The following is a 21,411-nucleotide window of genomic DNA, read 5'->3' as shown; positions in this document are numbered from 1 at the left end:
CTACTGGGGAAACTGGCTAAAGGATACACAAGATATCTGTATTGTTTCCTACAGTTGCTTGTGGATCTACAATGATCTCAAATTTAAAATTTTAATTTTAGAAAACAATACAATAAAACCAACACTTATTTTGCTCACACATCTCTGATTTGGGCAGGGTTCAGTGGGTATAGCTCGTCTCTGATCCACTTGTGTTAGCTTGGACATCTACAAGGCTGGGGGTTGGAATCATCTGAAGTCTTTCTCACTCATACATCTGTTGACAGTTGATGCAGTCAAAGGCAGTTGACACTGGTTGTTGATGGATACCTGAGCTGGAGCTGTCAGCCCTTATAGGCAGCCTTTGCACATGGCCTGGACTTGCTTACAGTATGGTGGCTGGGATCCAAGGCTGAGTGTTTCAAAAGAGAAAGAGCTGTGGAAGGCATGCAGTGTTACTTCTGCTGCACGATGCTCATTGAGGCAGTCAGGAAGGCCCTCCAGTTTCATGGAGAAGAGACCATATCTCATGGGGGAATGGGAAGGTTTTGGGACAGCGTGTGGGACTAGAAATATAACTGTCACCATTTTTTGTAAAATATGATGTGCCATAGTCTCTAAAGACTGACTTTCTCTCTTCCAAATCTACAAGACTGGCCATAGCTACCTAGTTTACATGTCATAGGTCCAGCCATGCAGAGAGACCAAATCTCTCTCTTTTAATGGTTCCTAATTTCTAGAGAAGGAGCTCCAATTGGCCCAGGTGAGTCAGGTATTCATATCTAGTCAATTAACCATGATTTAGAGTTTGAGGTGTGTGGAGGGCAGCAGGATTATATCATATACATACAAGTATAACAGGGAGCAGGGATGCAACAGTAGAAGGAAGGACAATTTTCTGAGCCAGAAGGACTCACTTTTAGCCACCAAGACAACCCAGAAAGCACCAAAGCACATAGGTAAATTCTCGTAAAATTGTACACTCTTGTCAAGAGATAAGCATAAAACAACATGACACAGAAAGGTTACATACAAAAGGATAGGCAAAGTTTATCAGAAGAATGCAAACAAAAAGAAAGCTGGGTTGGTAATATAAATATCAGATGAAGCAGACTTAAAGGCAAAAAAAAGGCATGAAATAGGACAGAAAGTGTTATTTAATGTTGATAAAGGGTACAAGCCACAAAGAAGACATAAGCACCATGAGCTTTTTTGTTCTGAACAATGTAACTATGAAATATGTAAAACCAATTCTATAATTAATACAAAGAGAAAATGACAGGAACCCAACAATAGTGGGAGAGCTGGAGACACCTCCCTCAGTCTTTGACAGATTAAGTAGGCAAAGAATGAGTTAGGATAGAGAGGAACTGAATAATATATTTCATGTATCTGATTTAATAGATATATGTCAACTTATACTCTATGAGAAGAAAATAATACCTTTTCTCTAATAACTCATGAAACATTCACAAAAAATTGATCATATATTGGCCCAAAAAGAAAACCTCAATAAATTCCTCAAAGCAGAAATTGTACAGGCCCTGTTTTCTGACTGCAATACAATAAAATGGCAAAAGTTCAAACCGACAAACCCAAACACTTCGAAAGTTAACAACACTCTTCTACAGAAATCTTGGGTCAGAGAGAAAATTAAGGCTGTAATTACAGATCATTTAGGACTTAACAGCAATAAGAACATTGCATATTGATGCTCATGGGACTGTGCCAGAGACAAATTCAGAGCTAAAGACCCGATATTGTTGACAGAAAAGAGTAAAAATAAATGGACTAAAGATTCAAGCTCAAAAATTAGAAAAGAATAACAAACCAAACCAAAGAAAATTAGGAGGCAGGAATTAACAAATCATGATTTGAAGAGGAAAAAAACCCTGATGTGTAAAGAGGCAGTTGTTTGAAAAAGAAGAATAAAGGGAATAAATTGCTAATCCAGAAAATATTAACACAGAACATTAAGACTGAGAAAAGGAATATAATTTCCTATATAGAAGTTTTCTGAGGGTATGTTACAGTTTTAAGCTAATAAAGTTTCAAATGTTCAATGGATTTAAGAAAAACAGAAATTATAAACTGAAGGTAGAATTAGAAAATGTGAATGAATCAATATGCAAGGAAAATGTTGCCAGGTATGACAGGCAGGATACATAAGGATGTGGGCTCTAGTGCCAGCCTGCCTGGATTTGCATCCCAGCTTCACCTGTTGGGCAAATTATTCAACCTCTCCAAATCTCAGTTTCCTTAATGCTAAATTGGTGATGATAACAACATCTGTCTCCCGAAGTTGTTGTTGTACAGTCAGTGAAATAACAAGCCAGGCCCCTACCACCCTGCAAACCGAAGGACTCCCCAAAAGATACCAGGCATTTTTATTATTGCCTTCCTTCAAACTTTCAAAGAACAGATCTTTCATATGCTCTATTAATAGTTTCAAGGCATACAGAAGGATGAACACTATGCACTTGATTTTACAAAATCATTATCTTGATACAAAAACCTGCCATGTTAGCACCAAAAAATGCATCTTTTCTTTATGAATACATAGGAATTAAATAAGATATATGCAAATGGGATCCAGTGTTGTAATGAAAGAATAAGACATAAAAATCAAGTAAGGTATTTCCTATGAATAGATGAATAGTTCAATATGAGGAAATCCATTAACCCACCTCGTCACATCACCAGGCAATTGGCAGTGTGCTGACCAAGAAATGCTGCTTTCAGTTATTTGCTTAAAGTAACAAGACATGGACAAAGAGCTGTGTTCAAGGTTGTTTGGTGTACATTTATTGAACTTTTAAACAATCCAAATACACATTAATAGGTTAATAGGGGAATGTCTCTCTCTCTCTCTCTCTCTCTCTCTATATATATATATATATATATATATATATATACACACACAATGGACTATTCTATAGAAAAGACTATTGTGAAATCATATAACAGACTATTTCAAAACATGAAAATATATTCAAGACATGTTGTCCATTAAGTATACAGGAAACAGATTAAAAGCAGTATATGCTATTTACATATGTGGAAACTACACCTTTATCTGTGTGTGTGTATGTACATATAGGTATGAACATTTAGGTTGTTTCTTTTGCTACTATAAAAATGCTACAATGAATAACCTTATGCATTTGTTATATCGTACAAGTGTGAGGATCAGATCACCATATTTTTCTCCATTTTAAGCATTGTAATCTGGTTCTCACTTGTGCAAAGTGAAAATGCAAATGGTTATTCATTGCAATATTAAGTGTGCGTGTGTGTATATGTAAACATACACATAGTAATGTATAGGGGGAGGGAAACAAAAGAAAACATAACAAAATGCCACAATGGTTATTTTAAGATGGCTTAATTTTTCACCTCTATACTTTAAATTTTGTTCCTTAATGCCAGTATATGAAAAAAATCAAATGTTAGCAAAATATTTGAAGGTTCAAACAAAAGGAAAAGCCCTGCACTTGTAAACAAAATATCTAAGTTCAAGACATTTATCCTGTTTGTAAACTCATCTGTAAACAAAATTATAAGAATTACTTCAAATAAGATATTTAAGGAGTTTTTTGCAGTGTCTGGAAATCAGTAGGTCAATAATATAAATTCAAATGAAAATCATTGCAAAGACTAGTTTAAAAAATGTATGTGAGGGACTTCACTGGTGGTGCAGTGGTTAAGAATCTGCCTGCCAATGCAGAGGACACGGGTTTGAGCCCTGGTCCAGGAAGATCCCACATGCCACGGAGCAACTAAGCCTGTGCACCACAACTACTAAGCCTGCGCTCTAGAGCCCGTGAGCCACAACTACTGAGCCCATGTGCCACAACGACTGAAGCCCGCGTGCCTAGAGCCCGTGCTCTGCAACAAGAGAAGCCACCACAATGAGAAGCCCACACACTGCAACAAACAGTAGCTCCCACTTGCCACAACTAGAGAAAGCCCACACACAGCAATGAAGACCCAATGCAGTCAAAAACTAAGATTAAATAAATAAATAAATAAATAAATATGAAAGTGTTTAGCACAGAGCCTGGGCCATAGCTGGTTACCAGGGATTATTAAATGAACCTGAATCATCTCCCTTTCCTGGTGGCACCTAGATTCTGAAAAGGAAGATTAGAAGTATTTCTAACTGCCACCATTTAACTTGGGTTCTCTCATTTCTTGCAACTGTTTATTTGATGCTGCCATATTGTTTAAAAACAAACCAAAAAATAACAATAACAACAAAAAACAATGAAACTGGTTTTCTCCTTGCCTCTGGAGGACAAGCCGAACAAATCTATCCTTTATCTCCCTTCCTGGATTCTCTCTTCTTGCTTAAGTCCAGATCCAGATCCAGCACTTGGCAAATAGTTTTTCCCTGGATACTACTTAATATTCTGTTTTGGGAAGGGAGAATATCTTCATGTGAGAAATGCTGGCTTACCGCCCAAGCCTATACCCCACTGGATAGAGTCCATGACTATTTAAAGACCCTGCTCTGAACCAAAGGAATGATATAAATGATTCCATTGGTATGGGAAATTTTGTCTGGTAGGAGCACACAGGATGATTTGTCTTGGAAATGGCCAGAGACTAGAACTAAGAGAAATATGAACAAAAAAATACATTGTGGATTTAGGATATGGTCATAGGAAGAGGATTTGGGGATTCACTGGATGGATACGGAGGATGAAGGGAGGGAAACGGTGAATGAGGACTGAAGTTTCGCTTTCCAAGCCCATGGAACGTCAGTACCATGGACAGAGCTTGAGCATTTGGAGAATAAAATGATGAGCTCACTTTGGGACATGATGGTTTGGGCTAAGAGCAGGAATTTCACAGGGAAGGCCATAAGCAGTTTAAAATCTAACCCTGCAGACCAGATGGACCTCAAGCTAGAGGTGTAGACTTGAGACCTATCAATTTGGGCAAGAAGGTGGAGCCTAAGTCTTCATGAGGACACCTGAGCCTTATGGAGCACTAGTATTTAGAGAATAAAAGAGAAAAAGGGATCTAGTGAAGGAGCTTAAGAATGAGTAGCCAGGGCTTCCCTGGTGGCGCAGTGGTTGAGAGTCCGCCTGCCGATGCAGGGGACGCGGGTTCGTGCCCCGGTCCGGGAGGATCCCACAGGCCGCAAAGCGGCTGGGCCCGTGAGCCATGGCCGCTGGGCCTGCGCGTCCGGAGCCTGTGCTCCGCAACGGGAGAGGCCACAACAGTGAGAGGCCCACATACCGCAAAAAAAAAAAAAAGAAAGAAAGAAAGAAAGAATGAGTAGCCAGAAGGTATAATGCCAAAGGTAGGAAAGATGGTTTCATCCAGGAAATGGAAGCAGACCTAGACCTAAGAGGATGGCAGAGCTGTGACCCATGGTTTAAAACTAAAGCTAAGACCTCATGCCTCCTCTTTCCCTTGCTTTAGTTGAAATTAGATGCATGCACCAACAAAAAACAAAAATACAATGTCAAATTGAAGCCATAATACAATGTTGAATTGTGCTTTAGTGGTAAGCCAAACCATTCAGTTTTAGAAGCCCTCAGAATACCTTGAACTCCTGGCTTTAGCAACTATGACTCTATTAATTTTGTGGCTTGTTCAATCAATGCGGACTTTTGTGTTATTAATTAAAACCAATGCTTTTGAAATATCAGGCTGTGTTACTTATAGGCAGGGCAGAGCCTAGAACACAGGACTCCGGATCCCAGGCAGTGGGCAGTTCATGTCAGCTTGCCACATCTCAGGATGCACCCAGGTACCTGTGTATAAAGACCTGGGACAAGTCAAAGTCCCATAAAGTGTAAGCACCTTAAGTTACAGCATCCTCTTCCTGGCTAACCATACCTGAACACCCTCCTCCCAAAAAAAGGATCTATTTCCCCTGCTCAGTTCTCTATCTCACATATGTGTGTATTTGCCAAATGTCCCCTAGTCTCCATCCTTCTCCTCCTCTACCCCAACAAAGCCTCTATTGCTGGTCAGCCAGATCCACAGATGTGGGTGGGTCATCATGGTGACAGAGGAAGCCCTAATGCAGAAGGAGAGAGACAAAAACAGCAGGGGAAGGACCCTGCCCTATTTCTAGGGTAGCCAAAGGTCCGAGCTTTTTAGAAGTGCTACCTTTGACTCAGAGGAGCATAGTAGAAGTCAAGAGAGGTGCTTCTGTATTGGAGAGACCACGGAATTCCTGAACTCTTCTTTAAAAAAATTTTTTTCTGTGATTTTCAGGTGATCATCAGTATAACCATCCGATTTTAAGCAGCGCTACCCAGACCCCTACACATGGTGAGAGATGATTGAGAGTGTTCTGCGTTCCATCCTCATTCCAAGTGGTTCCATCCTAACTACTGATGCCTATTATGGCATCAAACATGGTCACTGGCTCATTGAAGCTAAGGTGTAAGGAGCCAGGTACCCGCCCTCCTCCAGGGCCACAAGGCCTCACTCTCACTTTTACACAATCGTCCCCCTAGTGTCTGTCTCCAATATCAGAGCGATCTTCTGCCATGAAAGGGAAAGAGTAAGCCCCTTTCTTAATGCATTTCACTTGCAATCTTGATCACTTCTTGCAGCCATAAATTCCATGTGTCCACAGCAAGGAGCGAACACTCTCCTTTGCCCAAGGTTACTTGTGGTACCATTTAGGAATGACATTAGATGTGAAAAATTCTATTGATGCTCCCCAAACTAATTAAGATTTAATAAAACTCAAAACCCAACTGGATGACCTGAGCTTTAGCTTCCCAGCAGAGGAAGAACCTGAAAGTTGCAGAACACAGGCATGGCAGCAAATTGCCAAAGGGTTACAAACCCATGTTTCCCTCTTAGCTTTCAACGTCCTCCCACCAGATCACAACTTACCATTTGGAACTACAGTGAACAACTATATTTTGGTATGTGCTCAAAACTTGGTAGAACATGAAAGCCACATAAATTGTGAGCTATCATCATTCTTCTGTTTTTGCTGTGCAATATTGAAAACACCATTAAATTTTAGTGAGAGAGAAACTCAAAACAAAGATAAATTCTGCAGCTCACCTGGCAGAGAGACCTACCCCTCATCTGCTCTATTTCTGCATTATAATCCGGAGAACAAAAGTGGACTATTTTGATGTCCCCCTCCAGTGCTCAGCTCCTAGTGGAAATATATGATGAAAGCAACGATTTAATAAGGTGTTTCAGGTTTCGGGCCTAGGAGAAATTAGAACTGGAAGAAATCAGAGAGATCAGTTAAAAGAAGCTGGTATCAGTGGTGATGTGGACAGTGGGGAGAGAAAGAAGGGTTCAGATATGAAACATTTTGTAGAAAGAATTGGGAAAACTTAGTTACTAACTGAATATGGCTGATGAGAGTCAATTATGAGTAAAATGCAAAGCCACGATCAATGAGAAGAATGGAGGGTCTTATTAACACAATCTAAGGAATCAGGAAAGCAACCAGTGTACTGAGGATGGAGCTGTTGACAGTGAGCTTGGATCTGGACATCGAGAGCCGGATACGACTGTAGGATTTGCAAGAAAAACCACTCAACAGGCAGTTAGAGATGCAGACATGAAGTCTGGAGGGAGATGACAGCTGAGGATGTAAGTTATGCTTTGGAAGCAGTAACAGAAGCCTTGGGAGTAGGGGCAATCTGTGCAAGAAGGCTGAAAGAGAAAAGCAGAAGGCAGGAGCAGAAAGCCCGGGGGATGCCCATGGTGATGAAGCAGCAGCAGGGAGAGGAGCCAGAAGAGGCAAACGAGGATGCTCTGCTTGCTCAGTTATCGTTCTGAAAGAGTAACCATGAGCCGGTTTTCCCCGGAAGAAGCCAACACAAGCGCAGCCCCTGAATACAAAAGGAGGAACCATTCTTCCCTCCTCTTCTTCCTGTCTTCTTTTTCTACCTGGTGCGAGGAGATGAGGGTAGATGAGACCCGATCCCTGTCCTTGAACAGCTCGCAGCCTAGTGGAAGCAGGGTTTTCTCTGCATTCCTCCCTTAGATGTTACACTTTTCCCAGGAGCTGGCAGAGCAGCTCTCAAGAGAAGAGGCAGCCTGTGTCTACTTGATTAGCACATGAGCATTCATTGGATCCTTATTTTGGGCCGAGCACTATGAAGGCATCAGAAAAATTGGAAAGCAAGACTTCTGCTATCAAGGAGATTGCAATCTTTGGAGATCAGCAAGACCAACTCAAGTCAAATGATTAGAGACCACATAGACACTAAACTGGGTGGTATTGACCAGAAGAGCAATAGGGGCTTGAAGATCAGATATCTCTCTCGGCTTTAAAGATGTGATGTTGTCATAGCGAAGAGCCTTGGGGGAAGGGAGAATTTGGATAGAGGAAGAATAAGGAAGGGCATAGCAATAGGAGAGAGAGCATGAGCAAGGGGGCAGGGGCAATCACAGTGGAGGGAAAAAGCAAGGAAGGTCTGGCTTTGGCTCAGTGGCAGGTTTTGGAGAACAGTGAGGGGTAAGAGCATCCAGAAATGTTGCATTTGGAAGTGGGTGAGCTGAGTGATGCCCTCAGTGGGAGTATGATGCCAACAGGCAGAGGGAAGTTCGTTCTTCTCCAGCATGGCCAGAAGTGAAGAAACCAGAGCTAAGGGGCTGTGGCTATTAGCCAGCTCTGGGTAGCAGTGCTCCCAGCTTCCTACCCACTCCACTTCCTGGTATCTGTCCCGATCTGTGTCAGGGAGGCTCTTTCAGTACAGCATGTTCTGATCACTCAGGGATGTAGAGCATCCCCCACCCCCTCACATATGTACTGAGCTGGCGCGAACACCAGCTCATTGGCTGGGCTCCCCTGGCTCCATCCCCATTGTTGGGGGTACCAGTGAAGGCAGGAAGGGATACAGAAGCCAGGAGTTCCCTGTATTGAGGTTGCCCTTGGACCAAGCCTAGGAGTCCTCTTTGTCCTACGGTTCACAGCACCCTCTTTGCCAAGAGGCATAGGGAGACACAGACCACGGATACATTTGTCCAAAGTTAGAGCCTGCCCTTTCTTGGATGTCCCAAACAAAGAGGATGGAGGGATGATGCAAGAGCCACCCAGCTGCCTCCTTTCTGGGAATGGTACCACTGTTTCCCCGGCCATACCTGTTCACTTCTTGCCGTGCTTCAAGTCAGTCAAGCACCAAGGCATGCCTGTCTTCCTGCCTTGGATCTCTATTCCTTTTTGTACCCCATCTTCATGGCCACTCAGCACCCATACCTGCATCTCCTCTTCCCCCGACTCCTGTGTTATTCCTAATCTGGCCCCCAGAGCCCAGCCCAACTCATTCACCTCATGAGTCATTCACCTCACTTCTCTTTGTTCTTTCCTTCCATGTCTTCCCCACTTCCTTTCCCCAGGTCTGGCACTGAACAACTCTCCCTTCTCTCTCTTAGACTTTGTAATCTCAAGGGATGGAGGGAGGAAAACAGAATGATGTACTAGGCATTTTGCCCACGTTCCTTCCTCCAGCAGCTCAGAGATGGCTAAGGGGGCTTCAGAGGAAGGAGCAGGAACAAGAGGAAGTGGCTTTGCAGCTCACAGTGGCTTGTCAGTTGCAGGGCTTGGAGAAGCCAAAGGTGGAAGGGGTGGTGTGAGAGGTGAAATGACCTCGCGGACAGTGTGGGTTGTAGTCTCGGTGGAGCTGGGTCCTGGACCCAGTCCTATGGGTATGCAGACAAGATGGGTCACTCTACCTCCTTCAAACTCAGATATTTTCTGAGCCTGAGAGCTAGTATGCCTAATGCTATTGGGGAAAGGATAGAACCTTCACACCAAAATAGATGATTTTATGACACCGCCCACTCAGCTCCACGAGGCTTACATTTTCACCAGACAGCCCAGTGGTAGCCCGGCAGAAAGAGTTTGCCATTCAAGGAAGGGTAACCTGCCATCATGGCCAGTGCAGCCAAAAGCGCCTGCCCCCCAGCCTGTTGGCAACTGAAGCTGAGCCCTGAGGGAGGCTGAGTCACCGGCATCACCTGTGTCCTAGCACAGGGGGCCAGGAAAGCAGGGGGGGATGAGAGATGGAACCCGAATGCTTCCTGCCTGCCTGCCCCCCAGCCTTTGTCCCCACGAATGCCATGACCCCTCCCTTCTTTTGCAGAGAAGCCTCGGATGAACAACATCCTGACGTCGGCCACCGAGCCCTATGACCTCTCCTTCTCCCGCTCCTTCCAGAACTTGGCCCACCTGCCCCCATCCTACGAGTCTGCAGTGAAGACCCATCCCAGCAAGTACTCATCCCTGAAGAGGCTAAGTAAGTGGGGTTTTCCTGGGGCTGGGGTCTGCCTCTGGGGCCTCCACAACATCTTCCTGTGTCTCACTCTCTTGCTGTGCACCTGAGGGCATGGGAGTGGGGTGTCCCAAGAACAAAGAGCAAGGTGTAGCACGGTAGAAGAGAACAGACAAGTCCCTTGTTTTTGTTCTTTAGAGTGTGAGTCCATCTTCTCCCTCAGTAGAATGGAGGCCATGGGATCCTCAGAGCCACATTCCCATGGGAAGCAGTGCTTCAACTCATGTACCAGGTTAACTACAAGAGAAAGCCTTTCCCAAGCCTCACCCCACACCTGCCTTCTTCAAACCCTGGGCCGTCCTTGCTCTCTATCTGTCTTGGAGTAAAGGCTCTCAATGCCAGAGCGTTCTCTGAGACTCTTCCCAGAGACCGGCTGTAGAAGGGGCCATAAACCAGCTCCCTCCCTAACTCCATTAACACTGTCTTGGGAACCTGAGACTCCCCACTCCACGCACACACCCCATTTCATGAGTTGAGCCCAGTACATCCCATGGTCCCAGCTCTGCCATTTGAGTCTGGGGAGCTCTAGGGATTGATGGGTTTCAGATGTTACAATGTCAAGAAGGTACATGGCAGGAGATGTCTTCTCTTCCAGCTTTCCAACCCCTGGACCTTCTGCCTCCATTTCCCAATGAGTCTATTTCGATGACCACCCAGCTACAGGGCCGAGCCTGTGCTTGACAGTACAGGGTAACCTATTGTGATAGAAGTTCAGCCCATGAGTCCGTATCAGCCACCGCCAAGGTGGAACAGTGAGTTTCTATGGCTAAAAATGGGAATCACACATTCTGCAGAGATCTGGAAGGCTGTCTGTAGGAAGCCTCATTCCTGAAATGTGGGGCAAAGAAGGCTTGTGCATGTCCTGGGTGAGTTCAAGGGTGAGCCTGGGGGGCCTCGTGGACGGAGAGATGGGCGGAACATCTGAACGAGGTGCACACATGGGACTGTCCGGGCCTGCTCATGCTGTGGGCACAGGCGAAGCACGCGTAGACTTGATTCTGTGCTTGTGTGGAGGCTGGATGCCCATGTGTTGGCTTCCTAGGCATAGGCTGTTACTCCAGAGAAGGTGTTACTATGTTTCTAAGTTACCAGTAAGCATTTTCACAAGCCCCTCCTGGATGGAGCATTCTGCTTTATTCTAGCAGGAGTCTGGTTCTGCAGCCCAACTTCCTTGGAGAGAGCTTCTGAGCCTCATCAGAAAGCTGCCGGCTGCTCCTTGGGTGTTTCAGCAAGACCCAGGGAGCTGTTCTGTTTCGGGACCATGGCATGGCAGGAGCAGCACTGGAGCAGGAGTTCAGGGTCACGGGCTTGCCATCTATTCGGCCATGAACTCCCTGGAGACCTCGAGGGAGTCCATTAAGCCCAGATACTCAAGGTGGTCCAGGGACGAGGGGCATCAGAATTGCCTGGGAGCTCCTTAGAGATGCGGACTCTCAGACCCACCCCAGAGCTAGGTCAGAATCAGACTCTGCATTTAACAAGACCCCTGGGGTCTGGAGAAGCACAGCCTCTACCTGTCTGGGCTGCAGGATCCTTGTTGGATCCTGGCTGCACTGTCACAGTGTTGCCCCAGCTCACTCCTTTCTCTCTCTCTCTTGCTTTCTCGAACTGTCTCTCTCCCCTGCAGCTGACAAGGAGGCAGATGAGTATTACATGAGAAGGCGGCACCTGCCCGACCTGGCCGCCCGTGGCACCCTCCCCCTCAACGTCATCCAGATGTCCCACCAGAAGCCGCTGCCGCGAGAGCGACCCCGCCGGCCCCTCCGGGCCATGTCTCAGGACAGGGTCCTGTCCCCAGAGCGGCGCCTGCCGGATGAGTTCGGCATGCCCTACGACCGCATCCTGTCGGACGAGCAGCTGCTCTCCACGGAGCGCCTGCACTCCCAGGACCCGCTGCTGTCCCCGGAGCGGACGGCCTTCCCCGAGCAGTCCCTGTCGCGGGCCATCTCGCACACGGATGTCTTTGTGTCCACGCCCGTGCTGGACCGCTACCGCATGACCAAGATGCACTCCCATCCCAGTGCGTCCAGTAACTCCTGCGCCACCCTGGGCCACAGCCAGACGGCAGCCAAGCGCCAGGCCTTTGCCTCACGCAGACACAACACCGTGGAACAGCTGCACTACATCCCAGGCCACCACACCTGCTACACAGCCAGCAAGACAGAAGTGACCGTGTGACCGGCAGGGCAGGCAGGCCAGGGGTCGAGAGGGGCCTGGAGCAGAGCTTCCGGCTCCGGATGGCTCCCTTCCCTCGACCCCTCTGTAGGAGCTGGGGGTGCACCGCCCTTGCCCGGAAAGCCACACTCCTGGCACACGGCCGGTGGTCTGGCACAGCGCGCTCGGACCTGGGATCTAGAGCGATCACCCTCACTCTTCCAGAAGAATCGAAGGGGAGGGAGGAGCGGGGCTAGGCCCCAGTCTCGCCCCCACCCCCGACTGTCACCTACTCCCTTTCAGTCCCACATCCCCTCTCCCCGTCCTGGGGGCTCAGAGACCCTGGCCTGACCCTGGCCCGAAGCTGCCTGGGTTTGAATTGGCCAGTGGGTGCAGTCAAGGGGCTGACCCTGACCGAATAGGCTACTCGGTCTCATTCATTTACTTAAAACCGCATCACAGAAATCTTCTAGTGCCTAAAAACTGCCCGCTCGCTCTCTCAGAGCCAGGGAGCTGCTGTGTCCATAAGCACAATAATGATTCTCTTCTGCCTGCTGGAACTCTCTGGTCCCCACTGGGTGGCCCTTCCTCCGCCGACCCCCTGGGGCCTTGTGCCCCTCTCCTAAGCCCCGGGACAGGGAGGGGTTCCCTTCCTTCAGCTGCCTCTCCACGGGTGGGAACCCCGCCCCATTCCAGCTGGCTGCCCCGCCCACAAGTCTCTGCCCCTCCCCCAGCCTCAGATTCCACCCCTGGGTTCGCTGGGGCTTTGCTCTAGTCCTTCCAGAAGAGAGCAGGGACGGGGTGCAGGGACTTTTGGGGTGCCCTCCCCAGCAACCTGGTGATCTCCACACTTCCTCCAGGCCTCTAGGTCTGAACTGTGACCTGCCACTCTGGCCTGCCTTCCCCTCCCCTGCTCTTCTCCCAAGAGGCGTCTGCCCCTGGCCGGAGAGCGGAGGTGGAGAGGCCACTGTGACGCCCATTCCCATCGCCCAGGGCTCCCACCACGCACGTCAGGCAGGACAGAGGCTCTGTCTTCTATAGAGGGGCAGCTCAGCCCCAGCCAAGGGGGACCCCAGGTGGCTGTCCTGCACCTTGCCTGCTCCTCTCTCCCCATCACTGCCCCCTGCTTGCCCCCTTCTCTGTTTAGAACGTGCTCTCTCTGCCTGTTTCCCCACCCCTCCCCCACCTCCCATTCTCCTGCAGCTCCATGACTCTCTCCTGGCTGCTGCTTCTACAAACCAGTGCCTCCTTTGGATCTAAGGGACAGAGACCCATTAGCAGACGCAAACAGTGGTACTCCAGGCTATTGGTCTGGGAGTTAACTGGGTAGCTCCCCAGTCGCTCCCCTGAAAGGGGCATTGAGCGCCAGGCAGATCCATGCCCTCAGCTCTATTGGGGGGCTGCCCCCGCCAGCCCATCTCTTCTCTGCCTCCAGCCTGGTGGGTGGGCAGGATGTGACAGCCACCTGGAGAGCAGACAGTGAACGAAGCAGCATCCACTCCCTGGAGACCAGAGCCTGGGGTGGGGGAGAGAAGGGGCTCCCCCATCCTCAGGGCCAGGGTACCTCCCTGGGCTGGAGCTGGGGGAATCGGCTTCAGACTATTGGGTGAAGGTATGATACTAAAAATGTGACTGCCACCACAGTCAGACTCCAAAAGCAAAGACCTTAAACTGGGCTTTTAGGTTCCTCAGTTCCGCATACAATATGCATGGCCCTTTAAAAAGGGGGGCGGGGCAGGGAGAACTCCCCGGTGTCAGCCCTGGGAATTTTAAATCTAATCCACAGAGAAATCAATTGACTGATTCCTCTTACTTATTCAAGAATTCCAAAGCTCTTGTTCCCCACCTCCCCTCAAGGCTCACCATCACACAAATCAGGAGGGGATTGAGCTAGGGGTGAGGGACACAGCCCTGAAGTCCCCAATGGGGCGGTGTCACTGGTTCTGTGAGGCTGTGAGGACAGGGATAACTCTGCTTTCCTTCCTTACAAACACATAAACCTTCTCAAGGGCTGGTCCCTAAGGGTTTATGAGACTTTGGTCCAGAAGGTGAGGCTAAGAGGGTTGGGCTGGAGGCAATCAACTATTCCTGGAAATGAACGTGTGTCTGTCACAGCTGGTCCTCTCTGCCCACTGCTCTCTAATCCAGCCCTCAGCCAGTCCCCTTGAAGGCTGCCTGCTGGTGCAGAGGGGAAAGGATGTGAGTGGGTGAGAATCCCCTCCCCAGGTGTCTGCACACACATATATCTGAACCAGAAACCAGATCTCATTCTGTGTCTGAAGCATCATCTCAGCACCAAGTCCTCCAGCCCTCAGGACAATGCTCCTCCCAGCCCTGTGTGTCTGTCTCAGGGGTTGTTTGATAGATTGATTCTGAAACATTTCTCATCCCAGCATTCCTGCTGCCCAGTTTAAAACCTCTGGTATCACTCGGATCAAAAACTTCTACCTGAACCATTACTTCTTTTAAATGATTCTTCTGTTTCACCCTTGGGTTTGGAAGGAGTGAGGGAGGGAAGGAAGGAAGGAAATAAGAGAAAGGAGTCTACAGACTTGCTCCAGTTCAGTCCCTCATTTCAAAATCCACACAATGATGTCTTAACTGGGACACTGCAGTATCTCATTTATCGGTCGTGCCATCCATGTTTGCAGAATAAGCAAAGCTGAGTTACCGGACAAGGTCTTGTAGCAGATAAGAGAGGGTTCTGGGGCTGGAACCCAGATGTCCTGACTTCCAGCCTCACCAGGCTGGTGGCCACTACCAGCCCTTGGAAGGGCTGGCCCTTCCCCGACAATGGAAGCCCGCCTCTCCCAGCAAGGGAAGCCCAAAGCCCAAAGTTTCCCTCTGCTTGTCCGGTTCTCTGTGTGAGTTTCCATTGCTCTGCTGGTAATGCACTGCGGTCTGCATGGGTTCTCTCCTGCCCTGAAGGTTCTTGCTGATCTGCTTGGCCTTTGATGACAGCGAAGCTCTCACAATCTATCATGTCCTCCCACCTTTCCTGCCTCACTTCCTCCAGTGAACTCCTGGCTCCATGAGCTCATAAGTCACAAAGGCTTTCCCATGAATTCCTTGAACCCCCTAAATGGGCTTCTGCACTCACAGCTCCCCAGTGTCTTGGGTGATGGGTCTGCCTTCTAGAAAGTTCCAACCCTTCTCTTAATTCAAACGTCTTCTCCCCTCTTTCCACTCTCCCACCTGGAAACTGACCTCAGTCTTCTATGCCCATTCAGCCCTTCCTCCCTCTCATCTCCCCTGCCTTGCCCTTTTCTTCCATTTACCTCTCTCCATCCATACTTTCTTTTCCCTGGTCCTGCTGTACTTTCTGGTTCTAAAATGTAGAGCTCTCAATGAAAACAGTCCCAGAATGAGACATTCTTCAGGTCTCTGTTGGCCTCATTGGTTTATTCTTCACCTCCTGCCCCTATGAGATAAAGGATGGGAGCTGCTCTGTCAGAGGCCTCATGGGTCAAAGATCAACTTTGGTTCCTACAGCTGGCATGTCCCTGAAGTCTCTGCCCCAGCCTGTTGCTAGCCCAGAGGCTCCTGCTCTGGCCAAAGATTCATATCCTTTTTGAGGGCTCTTGGCCACTGTTCCATCTCACTTGTGCCTGTCCTGCTTGTGTGTGTCACAGATCCCTCTTTGTCCCCAAAGACTGGAGAGCCTCATGACTCTCCAAGCATGGGGAAATATCCGTTCCAATAACCCTGCCACCAAACAATTCATTTTCTTCAGAGATATCTTGTCTGCCACCAGCCTTCTGGCCTCAAAATTCCATTCACAGGCAACTGTGGACCTGACCCAAGGTAATCTGCAAGGGTTGCCAATGACCTGGGTCCTAGGAAGCACCTGCTCTGTTCCCCCCACATACCTGCCTCCACCATCCTCCCCAAACCTGGGAGACTTGCCTCTGGAGTATTTTCAAGGAAGCTCATTGTGTTTCAATGAAGGGTTTTTCAGGGTTCCTACTTTTTATACATATACATATATATATATAAGTGCAGCATTTTAGTGACAGATTCGATATGAAAGCTATGTCTTCCTAGGCTCTATATTTGATTTCAGAAGGCAGCGTAATACTGGAGGAAAAAAGCACAGGGCTGAGGCTCTTGGAGACGTGGCTTCGGCCCTGGCTTTGTCTCCGTCTTGCCATGTGACCAAGGACGAGCCACGTTCTCGCTCAGCGCCTCCGTTTCCCATCTGTAAAGTGAGGGGCTTTGACCAAAGGAGTTCTGAAGTTTCATCCCACTCTTACATGTAGGGCTCCCATTCCCCACTGGCACCCACTCCTCTCTGCGTTCCTCCCCTCCTCAACTGGGCTACATACATCCCGTTCCACCCACCCCACGGTGGCGTCCTCAGATGCCCTAGGCAGCCACCAGACTCCTCTCTAGAACCTGGGGAGGGCCCTGTGGTCGCAGCCTCCCAGGGGTGCTCTCCTGTCTGACGGTGTAAGAGCCTACCCATTCAGTGGGTTTACCAACTGTGTGTCATGGAATCCCCCACCCCCGCCAATTAGACACACCTAAATCATCTTAGGTATCTGTGTCGTTGGGGAATTCTGAAGTTTTCATTTTGATGCGGTCCTTAAAGCTGGAGGGAGCTGGTTCTGATTTCAGAGAGGGGACAGCCTAGAGGAGAAAGGTCCAGAGGTTGGCCCACAATGGCATGAAGTTTGTATTTGAGGGCAGCTTGGAAACGCATTCCAAGCCACAGAGGGGATTGCACAGCAGAGCCCCTGTGGGGCAGTGGATGTTATATCCCCCTCCAGAACCTGTGTCCTGAAGACCGAGTCCAGACACTGGGCTCCGTTCACCCAGAGGAGGAGGAGACATCCCCCCTGGGCTGCTAAGAGGTGGGCACCCACCCCATCCCCCAGTACCTTTCTAGCCCCTCCTCATGACACTGTCATCCTCCTGGTGAAAGCTTGTGAAGAAGCAAGAACTGAGAGTCCAAGTCAGTATCATTGAACCCATCTTGTAAATCGACAAACACATCAACCATCCATCAGTCAGAGAAATGACGTCATATGTTTTCTTAATACCGTCCCTCCTGAGGGAGAGGAAGACCTCTGCTCAACTTTGCTGTCCACTCCTGCTGTGACCCTTGAATGCCACTGCCTGGGAGAACTCATTCATTTGCTTCGTAGTGGCAATATTCCTCTAGTTCTATAACTCAGCTAGACATTTTGTAGTAAAGAATTCTTGAAATTCTCTAATAAAAAAAAAAGCAATTCTTACTGTAATGTTTTTAGTTTGGGGACACAATTTCCTAAGGGGAGATTAATGAACATTTTTATGCATTAGCCCAATTTATGGATTCCATGTTTATTACATATGGTAGTACTGATGAAAAGCACCTTTCTATCTGTACCTTTGCAGTTTCTTCATTCCTCATAAGTGAGCTTCACGATGAGCAGTGCTCCCGTAACTGCTGCTTCTGTACAAATCTCATTGTTCTACTTACCTGTCAAAGCACATTCTGTGTGTACTGTAAACAGATATCACTTTAGTGAGATTTAGTCTTAAGGATTTTTCCACTTTTGTCAGTAACAGATATTTATGGATTAAAAAAATAATAAAGCCGTTTCAACATACCCTGTGTCTCTTAAAATCGCCACATGCTTGCTTCTACAAACACAGAGCCCAAACTAAAGGTAACTAGAGATCACAAAACGACGTAGCAGATCACTGGAGGTGGGAATAGAAACAGAGACTGACTGCAGATGGGAATGAGGAAGATTTTAGGGTGATGGAAGCATTGTAAAACTGGATGATGGTGATGCCCACAATGGCATAAATTTACTAAAAATCATCAAATTGTATATTGCAATGGGTGAATTGTATGATATGCAAATTATATTTTAATAATGCTTTAAAAATGGTGAACAAAAGGCATGTAGGAAGGTAGGCTTAGAGCAAGTGCCAATGGATAAGGTGTACCAACTCAAAGCAGAACCAGAAGTTACAACCTTGTATCCATATTCATCTACTCCAGCATTATTATTCTTGGACATTAGGCCTTAGTTTGGTTTTAGAGTTAGTGCTTGCAGTTACCATGGGTGACCAGAGTACAGGTGGTTAAATAGCCATGACATTTTAACCAGAGAATGAGGTTGTGCCATGAAAATTGATTTAGATTTGGAGTCTTGCTCAAGACCTCTTTCTCTGGGCTTGTTTTTTTATATTATTTCCTTTGGCCCATATTCACTTTTGCTGCTAAGGTCATCTGTTGTTCTGTGTTTCTGAATTTTCCCCATAACCTAGATACTGGTGGGCTCTGCTTCAGCAAACAAAGTATTGCCAAACAGGACATGGCCTTCTGCCAGCTTCAGCACCTCCACAGTTCCTAGAATCCACAGTCAGTTATACTCTCTTACCAACTGCCCAGCTCCTTTGTAATTAAAACCCTTCTCCTTGGCTGAGTTGAGCTTATATTCAAAAATCCTTTTATTATCTCTCACCAATGGCATTCTTTACCTAGGACAAAGTTATAAACCTGTTTACTATTCTAATACATAATAACCCATAACCACACATATCCTAAAAACTGTTTTGCTCACTACAACCATCATTATTACAGTGGATTACCTCTAAGTCGTGGTGTCGCTAATCCACGATGACACACAGCAAGCACACACACATTACAAGTATAGCAAAGCTTCATTAATCTATGTTCATTATTGGAAGGAAACCCAAAGGAAGACAAAATTCTGAGTTGGCAAAAAAAAATTATTTTTAGAGAAGTGCAATTTAATTACAATGCTTACACATACACAGAATGGTTAGATTAGACTAGCAATATGTTTCCTCATAGAAAATCACAGGAGACCTTCCTTACCGAACAGGTAAGACTAATTGTAATTGATATAAAAATGGTCAAGAGGTTTGTGTCAAGGAATTCTGAACATGCCTAACCATGGTTCTTAAATTGGCTAAACATCCTTTTTTTTTTTTTTTGCGGTTTGCGGGCCTCTCACTGTTGTGGTCTCTCCCGTTGCAGAGCACAGGCTCCGGTCATGCAGGCTCAGCGGCCATGGCTCACGGGCCTAGCCGCTCCGTGGCATGTGGGATCTTCCCGGACCGGGGCACAAACCCGTGTCCCCTGCATCGGCAGGCGGACTCTCAACCACTGCGCCACCAGGGAAGCCCAACATCCACTTTTTTTTAAATTTATTTTATTGAAGTACAGCTGATTTATAATGTGTTAATTTCTGCTGTACAGCAAAGTGATTCAGTTATACATACATATATATATATATATATATATATATATATATATATATACACACACATTCTTTTTCCTATTCTTTTCCATTATGGTTTATCACAGCGTATTGAATAGAGTTCCCTGTGCTCTACAGTAGGACCTTGTTGTTTATCCATCCTATATATGATAGTTTGCATCTGCTAATCCCAACCTCCCAGTTCTTCCCTTCCCCACCCCTCCTCTCCCTTGGCAACCGTACATCTGTTCTCTATAAACATCCACTTTTAAATATCATTAACTCAAATACTTTGTTCAAATTTTCCTCTTTGATTCTCAAATGATTCTCAAAGTTAAACCTCAATTTGGCCCCTGTCACAGTTGTCACTAATTCCAAATTGGTGAGATCTATAAAATGAGGTCTTAATATACCATCATTAATAAGCCAAGGCCAGAGGAAACTCAATGTTGGAAGCATTGAGATGCCAGGGGTCTTGGACAGCCTTTCACCTTCCATGTCACTTTGGACACTGAACTTTCTCCTCTCTGGCTGAGCATGAAGGAAGTACAAAACCTCTAGGGAGGAGTAAGAAAGATTTTCCTTCAAGATTCTCAGAAGAAAACCAAGGACACTCACTCTTTGCGCTGCAAATGTGTCAGGAATGGGAAAATCAGAAAGAGCAGAGGTTCAAAGGAATGCTAGGAAAGTTCCAGAATAAGTGAATCAGTAACTTTTATACCAGGGGTGTGTTAGCCAATGTCATCCCTGGGCCTCTGTGTCCTCATCTGTAAAGGCTGGGATATTAGACAAATAAAACAAAATGAAACAAAACCCACGTCTGATATATTTTATCACTGAATTATCACAACACAGTACTCAAATTTTATCTGGGCTTCTAGCTAGCTGAATGAACTTGTGAATAACCCATCCTGCTTGGCCTTGCCCATCTCAACTTTCCCATCCCATGAGAATAGGATGCAGTCAAAGACTACTGGACCAGGTATCAGAAGATCTTGTTCATTGCACTGGCTCTGCCAGCATTTTGCTGTGTGACCTTGAAAGACGTATTTCTCCTCTTCAAATTTCAATTTTCTCATTTAAAACAAAAACAGTGGGCCAGGGACTTCTCCCATGAGAATAGGATGCAGTCAAAGACTACTGGACCAGGTATCAGAAGATCTTGTTCATTGCACTGGCTCTGCCAGCATTTTGCTGTGTGACCTTGAAAGATGTATTTCTCCTCTTCAAATTTCAATTTTCTCATTTAAAACAAAAACAGTGGGCCAGGGACTTCCCTGGAGGTCCAGTGGTTGGGACTTCGCCTTCCAGTGCAGGGGGTGCAGGTTTGATCCCTGGTAGGGGAGCTGGAATCCCACATGCCTCGTGGCCAAAAAACTAAAACATAGAACAGAAGCTATATTGTAACAAATTCAATAAAGACTTTTAAAATGGTCCACATCAAACAAACAAACAAACGTGGGCCAGACCCCTCTAAATCTCTAAAATCCTTCCCATCTTTTTCAGTCTGCTTCTGTGATTTTGTCAAGACTTTTCAGGGAGCTGGTAAGCTCAGCTAGTACTAGTCCTGGAAGAAGGGTAGAGTGGGAGGGCAGAGTGATGGGAAGGCAGGAGCCATCGCTTATCAGATAGCATTTTCCCAGTGACAAGCATGGCTACCCTGTGTCAACAAGAGATGGCTACGGAGGAAGGAAAGGTATTAAGCTAGAGGATGGATGAGGTCCTTAGAAAGCTGCCTCTTATGTTAACTTAACGTTTTGTGATTTCCCAAGATC

The 21,411-nt window shown here is 46.8% G+C and overlaps 1 protein-coding gene across 3 annotated transcripts in view; it reads left to right on the top strand.

The window, feature by feature from the left end:
- SHISA6 (shisa family member 6) overlaps window positions 1-12,437 on the top strand; it is a 244,690-nt gene extending 232,253 nt beyond the window's left edge. For 2 of the 3 annotated variants that reach the window (XM_060082458.1, XM_060082457.1), the window contains 2 exons: window positions 10,071-10,223; window positions 11,887-12,437. In XM_060082458.1, coding sequence (XP_059938441.1) covers window positions 10,071-10,223; window positions 11,887-12,437 — 704 coding nt within the window. Of the gene's footprint in view, window positions 1-6,216; window positions 6,274-10,070; window positions 10,224-11,886 lie in introns of all 3 variants that reach the window. The other variant, XM_060082456.1, reaches the window with a different exon arrangement.
- Window positions 12,438-21,411: the final 8,974 nt, after the last annotated feature.

The sequence above is a fragment of the Mesoplodon densirostris genome, chromosome 18 (assembly GCF_025265405.1).
Source record: "Mesoplodon densirostris isolate mMesDen1 chromosome 18, mMesDen1 primary haplotype, whole genome shotgun sequence".
NCBI lineage: Eukaryota > Metazoa > Chordata > Mammalia > Artiodactyla > Ziphiidae > Mesoplodon > Mesoplodon densirostris.
Note: the sequence above shows the minus strand (reverse complement) of the source record. Positions and strands in the feature narration are given on the sequence as shown.